Source organism: Gobio gobio, assembly GCF_949357685.1.
Source record: "Gobio gobio genome assembly, chromosome: 15".
Lineage (NCBI taxonomy): Eukaryota > Metazoa > Chordata > Actinopteri > Cypriniformes > Gobionidae > Gobio > Gobio gobio.
In genome coordinates this window covers 28,960,921-28,987,371 of record NC_137108.1, presented here as the reverse complement: position 1 = coordinate 28,987,371, position 26,451 = coordinate 28,960,921, and the positions used below count along the sequence as shown (strand labels likewise).

Genomic DNA, 26,451 nt, shown 5'->3' with positions numbered 1-26,451 from the left:
CACCCAAGCGATTTTCACTGGCGATGCGTCGAGTGAACGTGCACATTCAGTAGATGCACTCCCGGTACACAAGGTGGTGCGGCGCCACTTTACGCTTCTGACACTCGCTTGTCACACAGAAGAAGAAGAAGAGAGACAGTATTTACGTGCTTGCCAAAACCATAGATATATTATGTCTATGGCCAAAACCATACACACTTTTTGCTAACTGGCAAGCAGCATTAGCAGCTCATCTTCTTCTTTGTCTACTTACTACTTCTTCGTCGTATCAATGTGTGCTTGGCAAGACCGTTTTGTGCTTGAGCGCCACCAAGTTGTGTTTTACTGTCACTTCAGCAGCTCCAGGCACGTGAACAAAAGCGCTGATCTCATTGGTCGTACAGTTTTTAACGAACCCGAGGCGTTTTTAAAAAAAAAAATTCCGCTTTTACGCCTGGCATTTTGCACGTCGGTGTGCACACTCACATTGGCGCCCTTTGTTGAGTCACAAGGCGTTAAACGTTGGCAATAAACGTGCGCGAAAATCGTCCCGGTGTGAACAGGCCTTTACGGGTTGCCTGGAACGCGGCATTAGTATCGGTATCGGCTCCGAGACGCCATTATTTCCCTGATCGGGTATCGTCCTGTCCCGATCCAGATTCGATACTGTGCGTATAATATTCTGTGTTATTGCCCCAGTGCACCACAAAAGGCACAACAACATTATAAAGCATTATCAACACTTTGTGCACTATATTAAGTATTCTGAAGCCTTTTTTAAATTTAAGTCATTAAATTCAACTTCACGTGAATGCTTCCCTCCGCTGCGTCTGTCAATCATTCTCCATTCAGCATTCAAACTGTGTCCCGTTAGGTTACGACAGTTAACACGATGAAACTCTCTCCAAGATGATTCAATATTCCTGTTATTATACTTGATCTGAAGATAACGGTTTATGGTTTCGCATAAAATGACTTTATCTGGCTGGAGTTTATTGCTGCTAAATCATGTTACTTTCTACCGGGTTGTATTGTATTGTATTGTATTGTATTGTTCTTCACACGCATGGCAACTGAAATTTTAAACTACAGGAATATATCTTTCCTTTGTGTTTTGAAATGTTCAATGCGAACGGAGCGATGCCGCTGCACGCTGTGTTGCTTCAAGCGCATTATCCTGCGCACGGGATGTGCATACGCGTTTTGTGCCGCTCTGTATTGGAGCCTTTCGTATTATAATACTTTTGCGCAATGAAAGATTATTAATAGCATTTCTTATTCTGCCCTATCTATAATATGTTGCTGCCTCGTTAAAAAGCTGTGCTATACATTTAAAACAAATATATTTTAATTTCTTAGTATATAGGCCCTATTTCTATAAATATATTTACTTGTTTTTCATGAATGTATTTTACAACATGTAACATTTTACCAGATTTAGTGCTACACTTATTCACTTTTATTGATTCCCCACTAAATGTTTTTTGTTAGTTTTATACAATTATTGTGCACTCATGATTTTTCACCATCTAGTTTATAGTAGTATTTTTGTCAGTTCAACACACTGAGGTATAGAAATTCTATATTGAATTTTTAAACAAAACTGGGCTCGTATCGAATCAGTTTCGGCCGATACTGAGAATTTTTGGTATCGGTTCTGAAAATATGGTATCGGTGCATCCCTACTTAAAAATGCAGTAGAAATAGATATGCTTGAAATATGTCCTGGTTACTGTATGAAACATCCAGGGATTGGCATTTAGTGAAATGGTCTTGATTACCTTTAAGTGTGTTCAGAACGCATGCCCCCGGGATATTTCAGGCAACGTTTACGTCTATTAGCAATGATGGGAAGTTGAGGCTATAGAAAGAAAGCAGGAGGGGATAAAAGTGCACAGCAGGGTAAATAACAAGCTTATTTCCGCTCCTTTTTCCAGAATTAATGGGGTTTCAAGCATTCCTATTACTAAACTTGGGGATAGAGAGAAAGTAGGAAGTTAGTTTATGTGTGTAAAGAATGGTGAAAAAGTGTATTATGATTTCCACAAAAATATTAAGCAGCACCACCATTTTTTTAACATTGATAATATTAAGAAATGTTTCTTGAAGCAACTCAGCATATCAGAAGGATTTCTGAAGGATCATGTGACACTGAAGAGTGATGCGGAAAATTCAGCTTTGCCATCACAGGAATAAATTACATTTAAATCTCCATTACCTAGATAAAGGGAAAAAACTTTAAGAAGAAAGAAGTTAAGGGAGGAGAATGTGTGATCTTTATTTGAGGTTAACACATCTTAGTCACACATCCTTACAGTCCTTTGCTCTAAACATTCTGTCACACTGTTTATTCCTCTCTCTCACTCTCTTTGCTCTTCATGCTCACATGGTCAGTGAGGCCACATGCCTGTACACCACCCTTCCTCTGCTCTTATTGGAACGACTGAGAGAAGCTCAGAGATCTCTAATCTCCTGCAGTGTTGAAATACCACACAGTCCAGAGAGAATCAGAGAGAGAGAGAGAGTGCAATCATTACATACTTTTGAGGAGATGGCGATAGACCTCATTAACCCCACCTGTAACATCCCAGTGGCTCCACGCACTCATTCTTGGTTAAATTGAGAAGATGCACACTTCCTCTGACCACCATGCAGATCTTTCTCTCTCTTTCGTGAAGAGAGTCTTTGTTTAACGCTCACTGATTGATCTTGACAGCTGTTGAGATGATTTATTAAAAGCTGTGGGTGTTTTTAAATGTCTTTTAGGTTGTCATTTATCAAAATCACATTTTGGCATGAAATCTGAGTCATACTGAAAGTTCATGAATTTTGCAGTCCTGTCTCAGTAATGCTTGGGATGTCTAGAACAGTTATGACTTTTATAGTTTTTCAACCCACTTTTTTTTAATCTGTCAGTGCCTCTTTCCTATCTTGTCCTCCATCATTTTTCTCACTTGACTTGTTTTTGCTCAAATAAGGTTACAGATGTTTTTTTCCACTCTGTTTCCACATGTACGCATGAGTGACCTCATATGTTGTTAATTTTCTTGTTATCTCTTCCTCTTTTTATTATAAGTTTTTACTCTTTTGCTAATGTTGTGATGTTTCTCTCTTTCTCACGAAAAGAGAGAGAAAACATGATCGCTAAGCTGTCTTGCACTTTATACTCTTGAATTAGATAAAGAAATTGAGCCTGAAACAGAAGCTTTTTTCTTTTACAACAATTGTCAGCGTCGACCTCAGGAGGTCATAACTACATATCATTTTATTTTACTTACGTTTTTTTCAAAATGTTCAAAATTCAAAATGTCTAAATAGTTAACCCTGATTTATTTTTTTGCAATCATGTTCTAGCAATAGACATGTACGTCTAAATGAAATTAACAGAATTTCTAAATTAGAGTTAAAAGTTTTTTGCTACAATCATTTGAATGAATCAGTTGAACAGATCAAAATGGTTTTGTTTTTGTACTATTTTAATGTATTTTCGATTATTTTACTATTTATTTTACTATTTATTTTTTTTATTTTGGGGTTTACAGATGTTTATTGCGCACTAGCTACATTTTAAGCTAGATTAATTTTAAATATGATAGTTTATCTAACATTTGTAGTAGTTCTCACTACAAATGAAAACATATCTGTGCCTATAATGCTTTAAAACAATACAGTGCCATACATCTTTACACCTTTCTCTTTTTCATGTGTCCTTGTCTCCTTGTCTTTTTCCTTTGTTTTATGCACTCTGTTACTCTGAACATGACTTTTGCAGACAGGTTGACAAAAAATGGCTGTGATCGTTTCCTGAGGAAACTACACCCACTTCCTCCGTCGCTCTCTCTGTCTCTCTCTCTCTTGTCTTTTTATGCTTGCCTGCACTGTAGACGCAGCTTTTTGGAAAGCTTTGAAGATCTCAGAGACTTGGCTGATTAAAGCAGCTGATAAAACCTGAACACAAACACAGCTCCATTAGCAGTTATTTTAGGCCTTTGCTATCGCACTGCTTCAGTGCAGAGGTCAAGGCCATTGTCCCAACAGCTGCATACGGTAGTCTGGAATGCAAAGACATCCCCCTGTTATCTGCTTTTTTTTTTGTCTGAAAGTTGGTGCACTTTCTCTGCGTAACTCAATGCAGTATACAGTAGCCTAATGTCGGTATTGATGCTCATTGAGATTAGATCATAAGAAGCCTTTGTTTTATATTGGAATGTGAAAGACAAACACATCAGCAAGATACTGAGCAGAGAACAAACAATCCTTTTTAAAACCTCTCCTGCAGTAAAGATCTCATATCTATTATTCTGAAGGCAGAAGATAAGTCACACACAACAAATAAACTGAACTATAGATCTTTTGACCATAGAGAACTGAAGTCACTGTTGTTTATTCAAAACCATCCTCATTGATAGACCGTGTCTGGCTTTAGTTCTTCCACATCGGTCTATCTGTTATTGATTTATTGGCTGATCCTGATGTTGTTGTTCTCCACTCTGTATACTTGTATCAGATGGCCCAATCTGCCTTGCACATGGCAGTGTGTTTGTATGTGCTCCACTTTGTGTTGTATTGTTGACAAAGGATGCCATTCTAGCCTTTCATGATGTCTTGTCTTTGCAGGACCTCGGTTTACCAGTGTTGCTGCAAACTACGACAGCATGGATTATGAAGACACCCAAAACGGGGTAAAGATATCTGAAACTGCTTCTATTTGTTTGTTTCCATTGGTTCTTTGTGGTCTTATAAGTGCCCTGCATCTGATTTGATAACGGAGATGGTGTAATACGTTTCAACCATTATTACCAGTTTCAGGGGCACCAGGGAATCTGGAAAATTACACAGGATTTTTATTTTATTTTAAATATTTTTAATTTAATTTAATACATTTATTTTTAATATAACAATTGCAATTTAATTATTATTAAATTAATTATTTGAAGGTGCTATAAGTGATGTCACGCGTTTTTTAGGCCAAACATTTTTGCCACATACAGCAAACATCTCCTCACTATCCGCTAGCCGTCTATCCCCTGAACACACTGTAAAAAAAACATAGACTGTAAAAAAAATATGTACGTAGTGTCCCTGACGTCACCCATAGGATTCTGATGAGCCGTTCTGAAGCGCAAAGTATGGACAAGTTGCCATCTTGGCAGCGCGTCACTCCCGGATAACAGAATATGGGCAAAAAGGTGGGATGTGGGCGGAGCTGAAGTGACGCGATGACTAACATACAGCAGATAAATGGCTATCCATCTGTCACTCGAAGTGACCATGCCCTTAATTATGCAGAACTTTAATGCTTTATATAATGTAAACGAATGAGTTATAAAAAAATTCACCCCCCTCACAGTTGTCATGAAGGGTAGAATTAGCCGTATAGACCAAAACCACAATTTGTACCAGGCTGTAAACATGTTTTAATCTGCTGTAAAGTTGGCCATTTTAACATGGGGCTCAATGAGATTCTGCTCCCTTCTGGAGCCTGTCCCTAGCGGCCAGTCGATGAATTGCAGTATATGGCACTTCCGTATTGGCTTCAAGAGAAACTGCGGGAGGTTGCCGCTTGAAAAAAACGCGGTCTCTGTAGTCAGCACAAGCTCCACAAACGGCAACAAAAACAAACTTGGCCAGTCTGGACAACGAAACATAATAAACAGTGCTCCAGCCAATAACCGACAAGAATGATTTGGGGGTGGAGGTTTGGGGTTGGTGCGCGTGCACATGAAGAGGTGTGTGTAGAAGAGAGAAGCATAAAGAGGGAAGTTCGAATTATATGATTTTGATATGGCCGACACACGACCAAAGAGACAACGTTCTGATGATCAACTTGCAACGAAAAGGGAAAAGGAGAAGGAACGCACAAAGTCCCGAATTTACAACGGAAAGGTGGCGAGAACTCTGGCGGCAGAAGGGCTTCCGGAAGCACGAAGGGGATGGGGAGGAGGAGGGAGGGTCTAGTTAGCCTCTGTTTTGTTCAAGCCTGTAGTGCTCCAGTCAGAAATTGAAGCTTTCGGGCCTCGATCGCCCCCCGGTGGCCGGTCCCAGTATAGCTCCTAAACCCCGCCTCTCCATGTATTAGAATGGGCGCGAGACACACTAAACAATTTAATTACACTTCAAATAATTGTTTCCTAAAGATGGTTTCTGTCATTTTAGGCAGTTTTTATTACAATAATTTCATTTCAAGTGTTCGTTTTTTAAATAAGTTTAGTTTTAGTGAGTTATTTGATGCTATAAAAACGGGGGTGTGACGTCATGATTGACAGCTGAGATTGACGGCTTCTCTGAGTGAACTTGTCACTGAGGCACTAACGGACTTTTTTCTGGATTTTTGGGAGGAGATTGGAGCTTTAGCTTTAATTTCTACACTTCCATAACTGTTTATTTCACACCAACATAATTATTAGTTCTGCATCTGCGAGAGTGTGGGCGGGCTTTTGATAATCGCGCCTCTACTTCCTGTTCTCTACTGCGCAACTCCGGTCCCGAGATCGCTACTGCGCAGACTCGGTCCCAAGATGTCAGCGCCGTGAGCGGGCCTATGAAAGCTTCAACTTTGGTCAGCGGAAGTCAATGAAGTCGCGTCGTCCATATTTTTTTACGGTCTATGGTTTTGTTTGACAACACTTCGAACGTCAACAAGAAGTTACTCCACCCAGGATCGCTTGGAGCACCTTTAATGCAATTAACCGTAATTGTATGTATTTTTGATTATTAAAAATATTTGAATTAAAATTCTCATAATGTTAGATTAATCATTTATTTTTGCTTTAGTACAATGAAAACATAAATGTAAGTTTTAAATTCACATTTTTTTTAAAAATGTTTTAATGTTCACATAACTGACTTACTGGGACAGGCCAGGTTTAGAAATATTTACATAGGCACATTTGTTTAATAAAATTGGCCATAAACACAAGACTGTGCATTATTGTGAAATTAATAAACTTTTTTCTGACACTTTCTCTTTGACCATAATGACAATGACTAGATGGACTATGCATCTCTTAAAAGATATCAAGCCAAGTCACTCGGGTTTATGAAAAGTATAGAAAGCTTTTATTTCATCATGGCTTAGTCATGGAAAACAAGTAGAAAAAAATGAGACCTGTTGCGGCCGGCTAGTACGCCTTCGCAAGGGTGTCTATATTTGATCTTTAGCACTATGCCTCTTTGTTTGAGTACACAGACTATTTAAACCATTTGTGCATGAAATGCATATTATCAAAGGGGTAGTTAGAGAGCTTTTATTTGTGTTATTAGAACAAATTCACATCAGATTATGGACAAGGAATACACTGAAATACCAAGGCATACACTGTCTGACATTACAGCTGTCGAGTCGCAAATGTTTCTGGATGCTTAATAAAATCAGGAATGTGCTGTAGTAGGTGGGGCGGCACAGCTGACTCTTCTCTGAGTGTCTTGTGCAATGAGTTACACTCCTCCATATTCTCACCAGCCTGAAGGGGGGTCTGACCTTTCAGTGGAGGTTTTGCAGAGTCTGGAAGTACAATGGTAAAAGCCCTAAAAGTAGTAGTCTAGCAGAAATATGGGACTCTATCCCTCTGTAGTGAATCTTACTTCAGGTTACACTTTTACGGCAGTAGGGGACAGCAAATGACGGCTTTATGAGTGAGTCACTGAATCATTCATTCAACCGATCTGTTCAAAAACACGGATTCATTCAGTGCTTAAAGGGAAAGTTCACCCAATAATGTACATTCTGTCCTCATTTCTGTTCCAAACCAGTATGACTTTTTTCTGATACAGGTTGTACAGGTTTAGAACGGCATGAGAGTGAGTAAATGATGACAGAATGTTAGTTTTTTTGAGGAGCTATCCCTTGTAATGTTTAGTAAACACATGCACATTGTATCTGTGATTAAAACATTTACGCTGTGAAACCGTTTGCTCTATTTGTGCTTGTAGTATCACAATAGCTTTTTTTGTTTCTACTGAAATAAACACTGTTAGTTTGTTGATTGGCTGGAGTTTGACTTGTACAGGGATTTTCAGCCTTTTTCCACTGAGTTATTGCACAACACGACAGAGGAAATTTGTTCTTAGCAACTCTCTCAGTAGAGCACTGTTACATTTACAGCCATTGGCCAGATGCATTTGCCGGTTTATGGAATATTCCTCTGATTTAGTTTCTTATCAACAGGTAGAAATAAATATAAATATGATCTCTTGCCTTTTGTGAAAGAACGAGATTCATTTTGGTGGTGGAGTATGAATATTAATTCACTCTCCTCCATGTTTAAATGTTCTCCTTGGCTCCCTGAGCTCCGGTTCAGAGCATGAATCTTTTAGTTTAGCCTCAAGTCAGAATATTTGTGGCAGCTACTCAATGTTTTCAATTCTTCTCCTTCAATTAGAAATGATCTCATAATGGCAGTATATCGTTACATGCTGCATTAACATTTGTTAAGGGCTTTGTTTTTAGTAATTTTTTTATAGTGTTGAGGGAACTGTTAGCTTTTTTTTCATCTCCTCTTTCTCTCTCCACAGCGCGGGCCGTCAGGTGCTCAGGGTTCGAATCCAGCAATGAATATAATTGGAGCAGAGGATGAAGACTTTGAGAATGATGAGCAACCTGTGAGTGATACATTAGCTCAGAACTAGTAGGGATTGGGAACATGGTTAATATTCCACTTACTTAATGATTCTTTTAGTACATTTGTGGTAAAACTATTTGGAGTATGCATTAAATTTATCAAAATTGACAGTAAAGAAATAATAAATAATTGTAAAAAATAAATGCTGCTCTTTTGAACTTTCTGTGGAGCAAAGAATCATTTATGATGGTTTCCTTAAACATATTAAGCCGCAGAACTGTTTTCAACATTGATAACAATAAGAAATGTTCAGCAAATCAGAATATTAGACACTGGAGATATGGAGTAATGGCTGCTGTAAATTCAGCTTTGCGATCACATTTTAAAATATATTAAAATTGAACACAGTTATTTTAAATTGTAATGATATTTCACAGTATTACTAATTGTATTTTGGATTAAATAAATTCAGCCTTTGTGAGCATAAGAGGCTTCTTTCAAAAACATTTACATTTTTTTTTAATTGTTTATTATTTTTATATATGCATGTAATGATTTTTCTTCTCAGATGGTGGATGATCAGTGCAGTCACTTTAACAGTATTGAACTGTTGAAGTCCAGGCCCACCCACCTGCTGGTCTTCGTTCATCATGTCATGTTACAGTTTGACTGTGCTCCTGTGGTGAGAAATTACATAATATGTGGCACTTTATTTTTGTCAGTCCACATGCATGTGCTCACTTTAGTATGTGAGGCTCTCTGTGTTTCTTACATTATCTCTTGTTCAGCTATGAATGTTGTGTGCGCTTAGGGGGTGGGCTGTCATGTATGTACTAGTATTGAGATAAAGCCCTTTTCATGTGATTTAAAGCATGAGTATTTCTTCCTTTGTTTGGCATGCAGCCAATGTGATCTACCCCAGGTACCGTCTCCCAAACCCAAATCCTTTATCTCTATCTTCATTTAACCTCAAAACTGGTCAGATAGGATACATCTCACAGATGATAATGTTCAGATGAAAAATCTAAATTAGTATGAGTAAGACATCTCACCCTATATTGTTTTCCTTTTGTGTACCTTTAATGTATTATTGAGTTGGACCAGTTATGTTTGGTTTCGAATCCAGCTATGTTGTGTTCATTAATTTTAGATAGGTCCATTTGTCCCTGTCATTGCTCCTGATACTCTTTTCTCACTGCTCTAAAAGATTCTCTGAAATCTTGAAATATTCAGTTGCCTCTATCCAGTCAATAAAGTCCACGTATAGGTTAACATAGCACACATAACTATCCCTCTATTTTTGCTGTCTAAATCTGTTTTTTCTTTAATCTCCCTCCTTCGTTCTCTCTCTCTCTTTCCCCTTGTTCTAGCTATGCTACCTTCATGCTGACCTCATCAAGAACTTCAGTGCCAAAGACACAAAGAAGCACTTTGGGGAATTCTACAACACTTTCCTTGAAAAAGGAGCGGTACGTGAACAAGAAGAGTTCTAGACATTCAGCTGTCAAGTTTGTTTATATCTTTACAAGTTTTCCTCTTTGTTCAGTCACAAATTTCAGTCCACCCCTCATTTTATTGTCTACATTTTTTTTGTTAGACCCCCTAAAGGAATGCCGGGGAATTTTTTTTAAGTTGTACTTTATTTAACAGACAGATGATCGGCTGTCCGTCAGTCTTAGCTTTGAGCTCGAGTTGTCTTTCAAAGTTGAGAAATTGTTTTTGTTCATTTTTTTCTGAATTAGGCAGATTAAAGGGTACATAACACACACAGTTTCATGCCAATCTCATGTTAATTATAGAGTAGTATTGCAGCCTGCATATCTCCGAATAGTCTTTAGTTTTATCATCTTTATAAAAGACAGATAAACTGTAACGATTCTTTACGAAAAAGCAGAACTCGTGAAGGCGTGCAGTGGGCGGAGCTAAAGAGTCACGAGCACCCACCCACCTATGAGACACACACACACACACACACACACACACACACACACACACACACACACACACACACACACACACACACACACACACACACACACACACACACACACACACACACAATACACAATTATCCCTGGATAACTTTAGATTCACGAAACGTTCGTGTTGTTTATATTTTATGCTCTTACTCGCCGATTGCAACAAAACACAGACATTTGATGCAGTTTCACTCACCGCCTGCGGTTTCGACTCATGACCGGCGGGAACGAACAAACACACTTGCAGAACTCCGTTGCTGCTCCGGAAAAACAAATTACATCCACTGTTTCCTTAACGCTGGGCTATTTGTGAAACTGAAAAAGGTTATCTTTCCCTCACAACCAAAAACACACTTCTTTAGTGACATGCTTGATTTTGTGGTATAAAAACAAAATGACAGCTCTGCTAACAGCTTCTGTAACCCGAACGAAGCTCATTGATGGGTCACTCTGGCTCTCGCTAAGGTTGATGTGCGCACGCACTCATCCGGGAGAAGTATCCATACAAGGATTTCCACCCTTTATGATGTCATACAGGGCCATACCTGTTCAAATCCTGAAGGAGTATTTGGCACAGAAATACCCCGTCATCCCTCCAACTCGTTGGCCATGTTTAGTATGAGAATCCAACTTTTTAAGAGTGTAAACAAGTCAGAATGCATGAAATAGCATTAGCAATAGCATGATTTTAGGCTCTTCAATTTGTATCATCATATGGCTTTTCATTTGCTTTAAAGTGACTGAAATTTTTGTCTAATTAGGCTGTATTGCATTTACAGTGGGTTTTATTTTGCTGTGAAATAAGTTAATGACTGTAGTGCTTCTTAATTTCATCATTTGTACGAGTGAATTTTTATGGTTCTTTATGACTATATTTTTTAATACCTCTAATATAGTCATTAGAGATAGACAGTATGTTACCCAGTTCTTTCTTTTAATTTCTCATGAAACTGTATTTCAGATAATTTCCCCGCTCATCTATTTCTCCCCCAATCCATCTCTGTTTAGGCCTCAATTCATTGTATACATTTTTGAATACATTTTTTTAATCTTTATCCTTTTTCCCCAGTCTGTCTGCATATCCCTTCTGTCCAATGTTATATATTTCTTGGTGTGTTCTTTATCCTTATTTTAGACATGTTCTCCTTTTCTGTCTCATCTTAGTGTGTGTCCGACCCCAACTTCCTGCTTTGGGTCATGGGAATGACCTCCCCTGATGAATGACTGAATATTTTGTTTTTAAGTTTTAAGTCTTTTTTTTTCTTCTATTGGATATTTTAATCTGTGCTCATTTCTTTGAGTTGACATCAAGCTTGTGGACCTGTGGATTGAGCTGGAAACTAAATAATAGAAAGTAGTTATCTGGTTATTTATATTGTTGTGACCTCTGGTGGTGCTGTGCTGAATTACATTCTACACTTGAGGACAAAAACATCAACTGTTAAATGTTATAATTATTAATGTAATGCAACATATTTTCAGAATTTAATTTATTTATAATTATCCATAATTTTTTATGGTATTTCTATACATATATTTAACTGGCCAATATAACACATTCTTACTGTTGGATTTGGATTGGAAATAACACATTTTCTCTTTTCATTCCTTCTCTCTTCCAGATTCTCAAAGTATCAGTGCCAAATAACATAGCGTCAGAACTGGGTAAGGCCTTACCAGTAAAAAATAAAATTTCTTCTCTCAATGCACTCAATGTTGATCGTTTTATTGCTGTAGTTTCATTAATTTCCATTCACCCCTCTGTCTCCTTCAGATCGCTTGCGTCCAGAAATTTGCAGCGAAGATCAACAAAGACGTTACATTAATGAAGTGCAGTTCACACAGAGTCCAGAGATATTCCGGCAGCTCGAAGACTTTAGGTGAGTCAGTGACCAGTGAGTGAATTTCAAAATGAAGTGAATCTGGAGTACTTTGCATTCGCAATGCACATTATATTTACATATTAGATAAAGCTAAAAAATGTCAGGCTCTGGTGACAAGTACTTATCTATCCCAGTACCATACTTGTCTTTGTTTCCCTCATTAGGCAGAAGAGGATGATGGGAATGACTCCCAATGAGCGGGAACTAAGTGACGTGGAATCCCATCGTCCCACCGACCGCATCCCAATGGAGATGAAGGAGAAGGCTGTGGCTGAATCCTTGCTGGAAAAGATGGTTGATGCCAAGTAAGAGCTGTCAATAATTATAATCGTATTATCCCATATGTAATGGTCAGTTTACACGGTTTCTATTTTGTCCCCGTTTCCACCGAAATGACCCAGAACAATTTGTCCCAGGAACTTTTTCCCCCCTGTTGCTGTCTGTGTTTCAATCGTGGTCTAAAGTACCGTGAAGATTAGTCCGGTGACGTAGGACTGCATGTAACTTTCCAGTTACAGCTGGATGTTGTCCTTCGTATATGAGCTTAATAAAGCCTGAACCTCGTCGGCCCATCTGTCGTATCCTGTTCACCACCCAAGTCCCACCCCCAAAAGTTCCTGAACTTTGAAAAAGTACTACCTTGCGGGTGCTCTGGTCTTGTCTGAAACGCAGAGCCAGACCTTTATAGTTTATAGTTGCTAGCCTATAATCCAGTCCTGATTTCTGACTGTCTGCTGTGTGACTTTTGTGTTGCCCAGCTGAGTCAAAGACCATCTTTGCAGTGGGGAAGAGGATCGTTTGCCACAAACAGTTCTCTCTCTCTCTCTCTCTTAGACCGAATACAGCTATTGTCAAATCTGCATTCACTGCGGATCAGAACCCCAGTCTCTGTCGATATTCACTCACCGGCTGCTAACTGATGCCTATTGAATGTCATACTGCACAGGATCTTCTTGCTGCTGGGCTGTTTGACCCCTTGCAGTGAATTCTATAATATTCATATCAGAATTCACTCCACTCACTGTTGTCCTTCATATGCAGTTCAATTAACTCAGAGGACCAGCTGACGTATCCATTTAAGTTTCATTCTCAGCTCTGAAATTGTTCTTTTGTTTTGGGTTAGGGCCTTTCTTCACTTAAACTGAATGCAGTTTAGTCACCTTTATGCTTGCCTAAAATGAACATGTTTGAAACCTCTATGATTTTTTTGCCTTCTGTGGCACACAAAAGGCTATATTTAGCACAATGATCAGACTGCTCTTTTTCCAGGACAAAAAAAAAAGTCTAGTCTATATGATTTGTGCGCTATATTCCTAGTTTTTCTAATTAGGGATGCACAGTACATTGGTACCATATTGGTTATCTGTATACTGTATTATAATGTTTTGATTGACTTTTAAAATTATTCATTTTATAATTTTTAAAAGTTTACGGTCAGTAAAAATTTTTTTTGACAGAAATAAACACTTTTATTCAGCAACGGCACATTTAAATGGATCAAAAGTGACAGTTATAATGTTACAAATGATTTCTATTTCAAATAAATAAATCTCATTGACCCCAAACTTTCAAATGGTAATGTATGTACAATATTGTTGTTTTCATATATGCAGTTAGGAACTTGTGTGGTTCTTTTACTGTATAGTGCGCAGCAAGTGCCAGATTTTCCCTGCTGACTTTCATTGTGCAGAAATAATGATCTGAATTCAGATTGGCAGAGTGTGCAGAAGAGGTGAAAGGCTCAGCAGTCTTCTCCTGTCTCACTTCCTGCATGGGGTCCTCACTTCTCATGGGGTGTAATATATTAATGCCCGTTCACCTTTTAATGTGAACCTAATGCACTCATCATCCCTTTGCGATCCCTCGTATTAAAGCACCCAAGTTGCTTTGCTTAAAGTAACAGTTCACTTAAAAATGCATCCTTGCTGAATAAACTCCAGACTGACCCCAACCTTTTGAGCAGTAGTGTATATTTAATTCATAGTTTACTTTGTTATTGTGTCTTGTAGTTACAATTATTTTACAAACCTCAAGCATACAAAACAGCTCTGTCTTCATTTTACGTCAATCATGTCTGAATATAAAAACTAGAGAGTAAGATGGTGATTCAGTAACTGCTCAGGTATTGAATCAAAGCGAACTCTTGTGAATCTTTTTGGGTGGCTCATTAAAATAACTTGTCATTTGTCTAGTCGCTCTCTTGAGTGCAGCTAGACAGAAAGATGTGTTTTACCACCATTATGTTGCATACAAATTGGATGTCTTTATATCATAACATTCGATTCAGACTCCAGTCAACTCTGGTAAAAAATTATTTTACTGCTCAATCGTGAATCCTACAATGGTATGCATGCTCTGCCTAGTCACACCCTTTATTTCTGTTCAAAACATACACCATGTTGCAACTGATTCTGCATCAAAAAAGAAAGAAATAGTGGCAAACAGAGGAAGTGGTAGAGAGATGATGGAGTCAGAAGTGCCACGCTGGCAGGAAGTCTCTGCTTTCTGGCTCTCTGCCAGAGAGAAATATGGAAAGAGGGATGAGACTGGGGTCAAGTTAGAAGCCGGCAGAGCTGCAAGGGACAAATGCCTGTTTGCAATGAGATAGAGTAGTTAATGTATACCAGATCCACCAGGTTAAAGTGATGTTGTAAAGAGATATAGAGGCTGCATTGAAAAAAAAATGCATGTAAAACGTCGCACTCATTCAGTGGCATTATTAGAGACATAATGTGTCCTCAGAGACTTCACACAGATTCTTTTTATGTCTAGTCTCAATATGGCTATTCAGGCTTCATATTCACTCACACAATCGTCCTCTGTTTTCTCAAACACTGTCTGCTTCCCCTCGCAGTTTTTTTTTTGCTCCCTCATTCATTCTCCTCCGACAGTGCAACAGTAATGACCTCACCTACAGATGCTCTCATTGGCTTCACTTTTAATTTGAGAGGCGGATCAAGGTTTTTGATTGGCCAGGCGCTGGGGATTCCTTATCGCACTCCTCCTTTTATATTATCATAGGAAAACACAAGGATCTGATTTCCATGTTCTTGCATGCTTGTTGCATCAGCCAAAAACACAGTTAAATAGCAAGTTCCGTCGCCGGGGCACTTACATTGCTTGTGGACATCGCCGTAGGACAGCCTCAGTGCCTTAGGAGAGTGCCATTGTAGTGCTTGCAGTTTGAGAAGATAGTGTAGCTCAGACTTCTAGACATCTAGTTTGGCAAGAGATTTTCACTGAATTTTACTTTTGCATTATATTGTCTATCAAAATTTGCCTGGATTGCAATTTTTGATGCACCGCAAATTTTTTTAGATCTTTTTTTTTTTTGGTTTCTTTTTATTTCATTTGCAAGTGACAGAATATGTTCATTAGTTTGAATTCTACAAACAATACAACAGTTACTGTCATTTTGGGTCAGGAAAAGTGTGAACACTTCAGATTCCACCGTCCTAAAACAGAGTTAAAATCCGGTCGAGTACGAGGAAGAAAAAATGTTACTTAACTCTAAACGGTGAGTCCTTTAGACCAGCGTTGTGCTGCATTTTTCCTTTGAAATCCCTCTAATTATTTCTGTTTCGCTTTTTGCAGCCCCTCAATTGTTCCCGACAAGGACAAAGGGTGAGTTGTCTTTTTCCTCTTTTTAGTCATTTGCATGTTCTTATGTGTTTATTGTTGCGTTTTCTGGTTTGTAGCTTTGTCACTTTCTATCTATAACTATTATATAGTGACTTTTATGTAGTTGTAAAAGCATATATATTTACTTTTCTGTAGTTGTAGTCACATTTTTTCCACATTTTGCACATTTTTAAGAGAATGTGTTCATGAAAATATCAGTAAACAGTTTAGTTAGTTTGGTTGATTTGATGTTTTTTCTTTTTTATGAAATGAATGCATTGGCTGAAGGCAGTTGGTGCACAATGTGTCTGTGAGAGAGGCTGTTGGTATATGTTTATCTACTGCATTTGTTCATTTTGTCATGCACAGATGTATGACTTCATCCATCTGTGCATGAGACAATGGATATGCACATGTGCACAGTCTCCTCCTCCAGACTTCTGTCCCTCCCCCTTTTAGCCCTCCCTCTTCTCTTTCTCCTCCTTTACTGGGGATTCAGCTGTTCTTTTTAGAGTGAAGGAAATGGCTTGATGCCAATTGAAGATCCCCCCTAAGGTACTTGGACAATTTCATAGTACACTACGGGGGTTGCATTTGACAAGTCACTGATCACATGATTTCAGTTGCACTTTGTCAATATGTGGCAACAGTCAGAGGAAAAATAGTTTTACAAATATATTTCGAATAAATGCAGCTCTTTTGAATCTTCTAATCATTAAAGAATCCTGAAAAAAGCATCATGGTTTCCACAAAAATGTTTTCAACATTGATGATAAGAAGAAATTATTTTTTAGCACCAAATCAGCATATTAGATTGCTTTCTGAAATATCGTGTGTGACGCTCAAGACTCAGCTTTGCCATCACAGGAATAAAGATTGTTTGAGTTAATTTACGAGATTACAAACATTTTGCGAACTGCCCTGAAACATAAAGGGTGACGACAACCATACTGTTTGCTAAATTACATTGTTGAAGTGGTGCTGACCACAGCTGTTAAGCTGTAAAGCGACTTTTTACAAATTTCAGTACTCTATATAACCATTTCTGTTCGTTTCTTCCTTCAGTCACTCCATCTTTGGAGCAGTTGCCTTCTATATGAAGCACCTTGGCGTCAAGACCAGAGCACTTGACAACAAGAAGACTAAGTCAGGATGGCGGCCCTCTGTCCCTTCTGTGTTGAAGGTTAGATGACGTACTCCATAGTCATAACATATCATAACATATACATTTCTCTGTTTTTCACTGTATGGACTGTATTTGTATTATCTTGTCTAACAGTTTTGTTTCTGTTTGTGTTGAACAGCCATGGGGAACTAACAAACCCAACAAAAATCCACCAAAACCAGCTGCATTCAGCCGTACGTACTCAACAGAATCCCCTCATTCCCTCCACTCAGAGCAACTCCCTACTTACATCACACTCTCATTGACCAAACCTTTATTATTTCACTGCGCACATCGATTTCCATTCTGCCATTTACACTAATTACCCATAACATCTCAGACACCTGCTAAGATAATTGAAATCAATGTACACAAAAACTAGAAGGCACTTCTGTAGTTTATAGTATGAGAAACATTTTGCATATATTCATTTAAATACCTGCAAGATAAAAGATTGATGCAGAATTTAAAGGAACCTGTTTGTGTTGCTATGTTTTCCTCTTGCAGATGATGGTAAGCAAACTAGATTGGACTTTGAAGGTATTATGGTCTGTTCTCTTTGTGTAGATCCTCTCTTCTTGGATGGTACATTCCCTTGCTAATCAAATCTAATGCATGTTTGCATGTTCCACTTCAAACACATGGGTTTGTCTGTAGTTTCCGTTTCTTTATCCATCCATTTAGCAAATCTGAAAAGGTTTTCTGGTTGAGATGACTTTGTTGTGATGGTAATGCTTGCTTACAAATCTTCATGATCTTACCATTACAATATACCGATGGTGACGTATTCATCAATAGATTATACTTTGCACTGTTTTCGTGTGTGATGTTTGTCCGTGTTTGGTTTCGCCTGTACTCTTTATGGTATTTTTGGGCTTGGCGGACCCTGGAAACCTCTCTTCCCAATGAATGACTAACACTGTTGGATCAAACTCCAGATTGCCCCCTTCCCCTCCATCTAGTTGTCATGTTTTCTTGTTAGAACCACATAACGATCATCTCCATGTTTAATAATAGTTTATAATCGCGCATGATTGATGTGTTGCTTTCATTTCTCTCTCTTTCTGTTCTCTCTTACTTTCTCTTGGTCTAGTAAAGCAAATCAAACCAACTGTCCCACCTCATCGACCGTCCATAAGTGATGGCAACACCACTCCAGGGCGAAAAGCTGGTGTGGCAGGGTCAGGTAGCACCCATGGCTCAGAGAGCAGCGAAGAGATTATTATCAGCGTCAGCGTGACTCCCAGCCCCGACTCTCAAAGTGACATGGGTGAGGATCAAAAAATGTCTCATACATGTTTTAGATTCAAGCACATTGGACATCTGGGAAATCAACTAACATGGAATGTTTGAGTCCTCTGGGAATATGAAGGTATATGAAAACAGTTCATACAAATCTATACTGCCACCATACATATTCAGGGATGCAAGGGTATTAAAAGTGTGGCCGATTAAGGTAGGGCAGGCAATTATGGAGAGACTAGCAGTGCTAGGAGTGCTCTCCAAAGCCACGCCTTCTTCAAAACAAATTAACGCACACAGCAGATTCTGCAAAGCGTCACGAAAGACGGTGTTAAATTACCTCATGTCTCAAACCACATAACATTACAATAATAATGAACATAAACAACTTACAGAGCTCTTACTTGTACCCCCTGTGTAGAAATGATGTAGCTCTTATTAGCTTGTTCACATTTGTTGCATGTTGCTGGTTAGGTTTGAAACCCGCCACAAGATGTCCGGTAAGAGACTTAGTCAAAGATGGTTGCAATATGGGAGTACCCCGTTTATTAGTCACCACAACAACTCAGTTATTAGAGATGGTTGAACAGTTGTCCTTATTTGTAGGTGTTTAGTATGTGGTTTTCTATAAACATTGGAAATGCAGGGTAAATATACATGATGATAACATTAAATCTTCTAACAGAAATACACATGATTAATGTTCATTAAAACAGAATTAACAGTGTAATGATTTGAAGAAAACTCACTATGTCATACACATTACTTTAAACAGTAAATAGCTTAATTTGTTCTGTATTGTATCAGTGGCGCTCTGTCTGGACATGTCCTGCGCGCATGCGCATTAAGTTGTTTACAACTTTAGAATACCTCAATAACGGGCACTTTTCACCGAAATCCAAATAAAAATATACATAATAACATCAATATAAGCAATTACAAGTAAAGGAAACGTATATGATACAGCACAACATCATGCTAAAGACAGAATTATATCCTATCGTTGGCCGTAATAAACTAACGTCCGTTATAATAGCAAATAGTGATAGACAGCTTAGTCCGGCATATCGCATCCACGATCTCTAACAAGATAAATAACCCACTTACTTTGAACAGACGCACAACACCCGGACAATGAACAAAAAGGAAAATTATATGTGTTATGCAACGGCAAAGTTCAGCATCGGCATCAGCGCTCGGACCGACTCTCTTCACCCTGAGCGCGGTGGGCGGGATGTTTGCCTGCACGTTGATCTGTGAGTGCTGATTGGCTGCTGTGCTGGATGCTGAGTGTCACTCAATCTCGGCAAACAGAGAGAGATTTATTCAGAAGGCATACTAATTTTCTGACTATAATGGCCGTTTTTACACCCTGACTGCTGCAGATTCATTTCGGCGTTGATCGTGTTGACATAGAACGTCTCCGGGTAGAACGTCACAAGTTTCCATCTCATAATAATGGTTACGACATGCTGTGAACGGAACATGAGCTCGTTGTTTTAGTTCAGGATGAACTGTAAAAGGCAGCTGCTGTTTGTTTGCGGTGCTCGGTGACTGTCTGTGTACAACTCAGCATAGCCTTATGGAACGTGCTGATAATAAGTGATGTCTGCACAAACAGGGTGCGAGGAGGTATGGAAATACATATGTTGACAGGCAGGTAGGACATTCTAACATTGCATTCGGACAGACTTCCACAGAAGATATGTGTAATTTTTTTAATATTAGACCACTTCTATTATTGATTGCTATCAGGATGTAAAGAGTTTCAACCAGTATTACAAATAATGTTTATAAAACAAATGGCCTACCCTACCTTTAATTATTTACATATTCATATTCTATACTATTTTGTCTAAAAATAAAACGCTAACTAAAATCAATCATTTTAAATGCTACTTGTGAATTTTTATGCATTATAATGTACAGTATAACATTTTTGTTTTGAGATTTGCTGAGGTTTAAATGTGTTATTAAAGGAGCTATATGTAGAATTCGCTTTGCAGCGATGTACTGTTAAAAAACATCCCAAACGCCATCCACACTACAGACAGCGATGTTAAGATAAAATGTGCAAATATGTTGCGTGTGCGTTCCTCTCAAAAACGAAATAAACACACAGCTATGATGATAGCGATGTGGATATGTGTGCACCAGCTCTGCGTTGGCATCATGTAGACCGGATGTGGTTATTAAAATTTAGTTATGATAGTTTGATTTTAAAGTACGTTTGAGACTATCCATCTTTTTCCTATGCCCCATAACACTTTGCACAAACTATAAACAATCAGGAAAAGTTTCGCTCTATGAACGCAATAATAAGTAATTTCAAAAACTCGGTACAATGAGATGATATTTGTTCTGCTCACCCTTCAACCATTGAACATTTTAAAAGTACTTTTTAAAAGTGTCAAAACATTAACAAACAACAGACCATGAATAACCCCAAAATGATTTCCACAGCAATATGACGGACGTGTTAAATATCACTGTAGTAATATGCATCTGTATTATGTAACATACATTGCCTTAATCAAAAATGTTTAGTAACTGGAACATCGAGTGATAATATTTCAAAGTGATTTCTGTCCTTTTGACAGATAACAAATATTGTATTTACCTGCTTTAGAAACATTCCATTAAACACTTCTAATATGGAGAGACGATTACATTTTAATATTACCAATTACGTTTTTTTTTTGTGTTCATTTTAGAGCTTCAACTCAAGTTAGATGCAAAGGCCACATTTTAATTTCCGTGCCAATATCAGCAAAGTTTGACACCAATAATAAAAAAAAGATCTGTAATATCAACCAATAACCAATATGGTACAATTTTATATATATATATATATATATATATATATATATATATATATATATATATATATATATATATATATATATATATATATATATATATATATATATATATATATATATATATATATATATATATATATATATATATATATATATATATATATATATATATATATATATATATATATATATATATATATATATATATATATATATATATATATATATATATATATATATATATATATATATATATATATATATATATATATATATATAATGGTACATGCAGTGTGAAACGGATAACAAATATTGTATTTACATGCTTTAGAAACATTTCAGTAAACACTGCTAATATGGATTAGAAGTGAAAAAGAGAGACGATTACATTTTAAAGCACCTGTGTACAAACAAACCTGGAAAGAGATTTGAGGATTTGGAGACAAACACGAGAGATTCTTAGTGCATTCCAGTGAATCATTCATAGGATATTATAAATCAAATGGGGAGAACAGACCACAAATGCGCAGTAAATGTTGACTGAAAAGAGCTCTTGCCATAGATATTCTTATTATAAAATGTCACTTAAAATACCAAGTGTTAAATTTTTCTCCTGGTGTCTGAAAATAGAAAAAGGAAATTTTACAGCTCATTCAGTCAAACTGACGGAAAAGGATTATTTGTAGCGCACCCTTATGATTTGAATTGATTTGAGTGGAACTCACTGAAGTCTTTGGTGGAGCTTCCCCAAACCGGAAAGGCCTCCCATAACCTAAAATGCAGTAGGCTCATTAGGAAAAAGGTGGATAGACTATACAGATCTGTCTATGTGAGACTTAATATGAATTAACATTGACATTATAGTACAGAATAGCTTTTTCGGCATTATCCTGAGCATTGTAAGCATTCAATTCATGTGTCATTGAATGGGATTTTATCGATAAAAATGTCCTTCACATCAAAATCAGTCTAGCCTAGCCACCTAGGATGTTGGGCAAGGTCTCATTTTTTATTGATTGATTATTCGATTGATACATGTCAATTCTTTAGATTATTTGGCCCCACTTTACATTAGGTGGCCTTAAGTACTATGTACTTGCATGAAAAAATAAGTACAATGTACTTACTGTGTTCAAATTGTATTGCAAAACACTTTTGCTGATATTGAGGTGGGATACGGGTAGGGTTAGGGACAGGTGTGGTGGTATGGGTAAGTTTAAGGGTAGGCTTAGGTGTAAGGGAAGTGTCAACTGTGTAATTTCAAATGTAACTACAGAAATTAATTACAGATGTAATTAGATGCAAGTATTTTTTTAAATGTAAGTACAATGTAAAAACATGTATGTACACAATAAGTGCATTGTATCAAATGATTAATAAAAATGTTAGTACATAGTAGTTAAGGCCACCTAATATAAAGTGGGTCCGATTATTTTTTAAATATTAACATCTAGTGAGCGTTATATGCTGGAAAAAGTAATGAAAATGTACAAATAAAGGAAATGACTGTGTTATTTTAGTAATATTTATATACTATTATAGTATTGTAACATGTAGTTCTATGTCTGTCTGTGTAGTTTCATTGTGTTTCGGTTCTGTTTTCCTTAATCCCGTCGTGTTCCTGATAATTAATAATCATTCTGGTAGTTAATTAGTTCCTGCACCTATTTTGTTTTACCTTGATTACGCCCCTGTGTATTTAAGGCAAGACATCCCAGATGAATATGGTAAAAATATATCGATATAATATAATAGATATCACAATACTTACCCAGTTCATTGATTACATTAAGAATTGCGGAAAAAATTTGCATTTCTGAAATGTTATGTTTAAATACATTACGCACATTAGGCGTTATCTGATTAAATATGCAATCATTTCTAGAACAAAAATCTGAACATTGGATGAAGTCAGGTTCAAAATTCTTACAACATTAGAGTTAAAGGTTTTTACAAAGAGGATTTTGGATATCTCCTTTTATCACTCCATGAATCAGAAAATACTGTCAATAGCCAGAAAAAAAGGAATAAAATGTATAAAACTAATATTTGGTGTATTTAAGTGCTACGGAAGTGGAGATTTCTGGCTCAGTGCACCAACTCATTTTGAGAAGTTCTTTAAAGATATGTACTGTAATTGAAATCTACAGGCGCTAATAGATGACGTGCTATAAAATATATACCTAAAAGTGTATTTTGGATGTTTTCTTTCCGCTAATCTGAAGAATTGAAAATCTCAGAATTGACAGATGCATGAAAAACTGTGTTTTTGCCCGCAGTGACTCGCCTTAACCTCAGTTTCCTTTGTTTCATGTTTCATTGTCTGGTATTGTCTTTATTTTATGTGGTTGTGTGTTCGTTTGCTCCTGCAATCTCCTGTATGATAATTTTTGGATTAATAAAGAAGTGTTTGTTTGGATTCACCTGCTTCGTGCGATTTCTACAGCTACTACTTGTGTCAAGCATATTTGAATTAATATTACTATTATATACTTTTAAAAATATATTCTTTTTAGCTTTTCATTTTATATTTGTAATTTTTTTGTAATTTTACGTGCTTTTATCTGTTTTTAGTTTTTTTAATATTACTATTTAAGTTTTTTTTTTATTTCCAGTTCATTTTAATGCTTCAACTCAAGTTAGATGAAAAGGCCACATTTCAATTGTCACATTTTCGTGCCAATATCAACAAAGTTAATCGCAATAATTAAAAAAAAATCTGTAATATCAGCCAATAACCAATATGGTACCAATACATATAATGATACCTACAGTAGATGCAGTGTGAAACATGGATATTAATATTATTGAATGTCCCTCTAGTATTTCATGTGCAGAAATTATGTCTTTCCTCCTATAGGTGTCTCTAACAATCGGTCAGACCCCAAACCTGTCTCGGAGGGGGGTGATGCATCTCCTGTCAGCACTGGTGGGGGTCTCACCATCTGTGAACCTCCCTCTGTCATTGACATCCCTCCAGAGGACAGTCAGGATGGTTGCAGGTAAGAAGGAATGCAAAAGTGCAATAGTGCAACTCACAATGAAATAACCAATCAGACAGCCTACTTTTATAACTGTGCAAAATAAGCTAGTCTTACTTTTTACTATATAATTAAGGGAGAATGTTAAATCTCCCTGTCTGCTTTGTCCTGGGGAGCGTGCTGTGTCCCTCCTGTGCTGCTGCTCCTGCTGCTGCCCGCAATATACGCTACCCTCCTTGTGGACAGCAAGGACCAAGACGATCCTTTACTGCGCATACCGCCTCCCTCCCTTTCCCCTCCTATCCTAACACCCTTTTTCCCACTACTCACTTTTTTATCTTTGCATTTTGCTTTCTTGTTTCTTGTTGTCTGTTTATTCCTCGTCCCACACGATGTACTGCAATGTGAGTCATTTTTGTAAGCTTTCAGTTTACTCGTCCTGCGCGCAGTCTTCCTTCGCAGCTATGTCCTGCAATGTCGCGCCAAGGCACAAAGCTATCAAAATAAGCAGATTGTAAGATTTAGGCAAATATTACGACCAACCAACTATTTGAAGAGTTATGTTTTTGGTTCTGTAGTTAGTAGGTTGTTATTTAGCAGAAGCTGTCATCTGAAGTTACTTACGGAGCGCATATGACAGAGAAAATTTAGCTGGAGCAACCTGTTGTTATGCGGTATGGTACAATGGTGATAGTTAATTGAGGAAATTGAACCAGCAACCTTCAGGCCACCAGATTTTAAACATAATTAACATAATGTAACTGCTTTTCTTATAGTATATGGCATAAAACTGGCATAACTGGATTAGCTGTGCATTTTTATTTTGCTCGTGCAACTGTCCTTCATGTGGAAGCATTGTTTGTTGCTGTTGTCTGTTTTTGTACACTCTGTCTCGCTTTGTTGTCAGCCTTCAGATTCGGTTTGCTTTGAGGTCAGTTGGTTTTTAGTTGGAAGATTTTGTTTGGTGTATGTTGATAAATGGTTTGTTGTCAGGTATGCTCTTAACTGTTCGTTGTCCTATGTTTTTACAGAAAGAAGTCAAGGTGGGTCGGGGCGAATGTCTGGGATTTTCTGCCAGCTTCAAGCTACTACTGATCCACACATGCTCTCTTACCAAACACAGATGACATTACGTATTATAATTCATATCGTAGAAGTTGTGTTAAATTAGTGGCATGGTTTTTTTGTGCTTTAGAGTCACATACAGACTCACACAGACACTCACTGCATGGCTAAGTATGGTTCTATTCTGGTGTTTGGGCTGTAGGGATTCAGGGCAGAAGTGTCTTCTTTTTTGGAATGCTTTCCACGAACGGACAATTACCTGACATTAGTGTTTTAGGTGTTCAAATGCACTGAGATGCTGTATGTGATACTTTTAGAAACAGATAGTTATGTTCTTCTAATGTGGATCCTAGAAGGGTTTTGACTGTTGGGAGTGAATGAATCTCCTTGATGAACTAGTTAATAACATGTTATATAGTGGTTTTAACATCATTTGTCTTCACATTTCACTCTCTGTTCATTACTTCAGTATTGTTAAATTTTCTATTTCCATCATCTGGTCATGTTACCTTTGATCTGTGGTGTCTAACCTCACTGACATCTGTCTGTCCTTTCCACTGTTTCTTTTTTTTTTTGTGTGTTTTTATTTTATTTTCCATGCACTAAAACATTTCTAATACTTCATTACCACTTTCCTTTCCACTCTTCAACCTTTACATTTCCTTTTTTTATCCCCCTCTTCTTCCTTTCTTTTTATCCTTCTTGTTCATTCCTGTTCTTACCTCTTCATTTCTCCTTTCCCTTTCTTTTCTTCCTCTTGCTTTTCTTTCCTTTCTACCTTTCCTTTCCTATATCTTCCTTTTCCCTTTCCTTTACTATATCTTCCTTTTCTTTAATTTCCTTATTTCATTACCTTTCGTTTCCTTCCACATTTCTTTCCTTTCTATTTCCTTTTATTTCTCTGCCCTTTTCCTTTCCTTTCCTTTTCCTTCTTCATCCTCTTTTTCTCTTCGACCCACCCTCTCTTGGGTGTTCAGGAATGTGCGGCGCAGCGAGAGCCTTTGTGTGGAGCGCCGTCACTCTCGACGTAGTGGCTCTACCCGAGCCAAGCAGTCGCGCTCCCGAAGCGACGTGGACCTGCAGTCAACTTCCACTTCCCACCCCCTCTCACCCTCCCCACAGCATTCAGTCCCGTAAGGCAAAGACTAACTTC

General features: G+C 37.5%; 1 protein-coding gene across 5 annotated transcripts in view; it reads left to right on the top strand.

Annotated features, from left to right (window-relative positions):
* Positions 1-26,451, top strand: part of arhgef1 (Rho guanine nucleotide exchange factor (GEF) 1) — a 49,108-nt gene that overhangs the window by 13,633 nt on the left and 9,024 nt on the right. Inside the window, exons 2-16 of one of the 5 annotated variants that reach the window (XM_079837971.1) lie at positions 4,597-4,661; positions 8,494-8,580; positions 9,109-9,222; positions 9,911-10,009; positions 12,142-12,184; positions 12,294-12,399; positions 12,567-12,707; positions 15,997-16,026; positions 17,089-17,206; positions 17,328-17,382; positions 17,696-17,728; positions 18,282-18,458; positions 24,113-24,254; positions 25,265-25,276; positions 26,276-26,431. In XM_079837971.1, the coding sequence (XP_079694097.1) occupies positions 4,635-4,661; positions 8,494-8,580; positions 9,109-9,222; positions 9,911-10,009; positions 12,142-12,184; positions 12,294-12,399; positions 12,567-12,707; positions 15,997-16,026; positions 17,089-17,206; positions 17,328-17,382; positions 17,696-17,728; positions 18,282-18,458; positions 24,113-24,254; positions 25,265-25,276; positions 26,276-26,431 (1,340 nt within the window). In that variant the 5' untranslated portion in view covers positions 4,597-4,634. The remainder of the gene's footprint in view (positions 1-4,596; positions 4,662-8,493; positions 8,581-9,108; positions 9,223-9,910; positions 10,010-12,141; positions 12,185-12,293; positions 12,400-12,566; positions 12,708-15,996; positions 16,027-17,088; positions 17,207-17,327; positions 17,383-17,695; positions 17,729-18,281; positions 18,459-24,112; positions 24,255-25,264; positions 25,277-26,275; positions 26,432-26,451) is intronic. The other 4 variants (XM_079837973.1, XM_079837972.1, XM_079837974.1 and 1 more) reach the window with 4 other exon arrangements.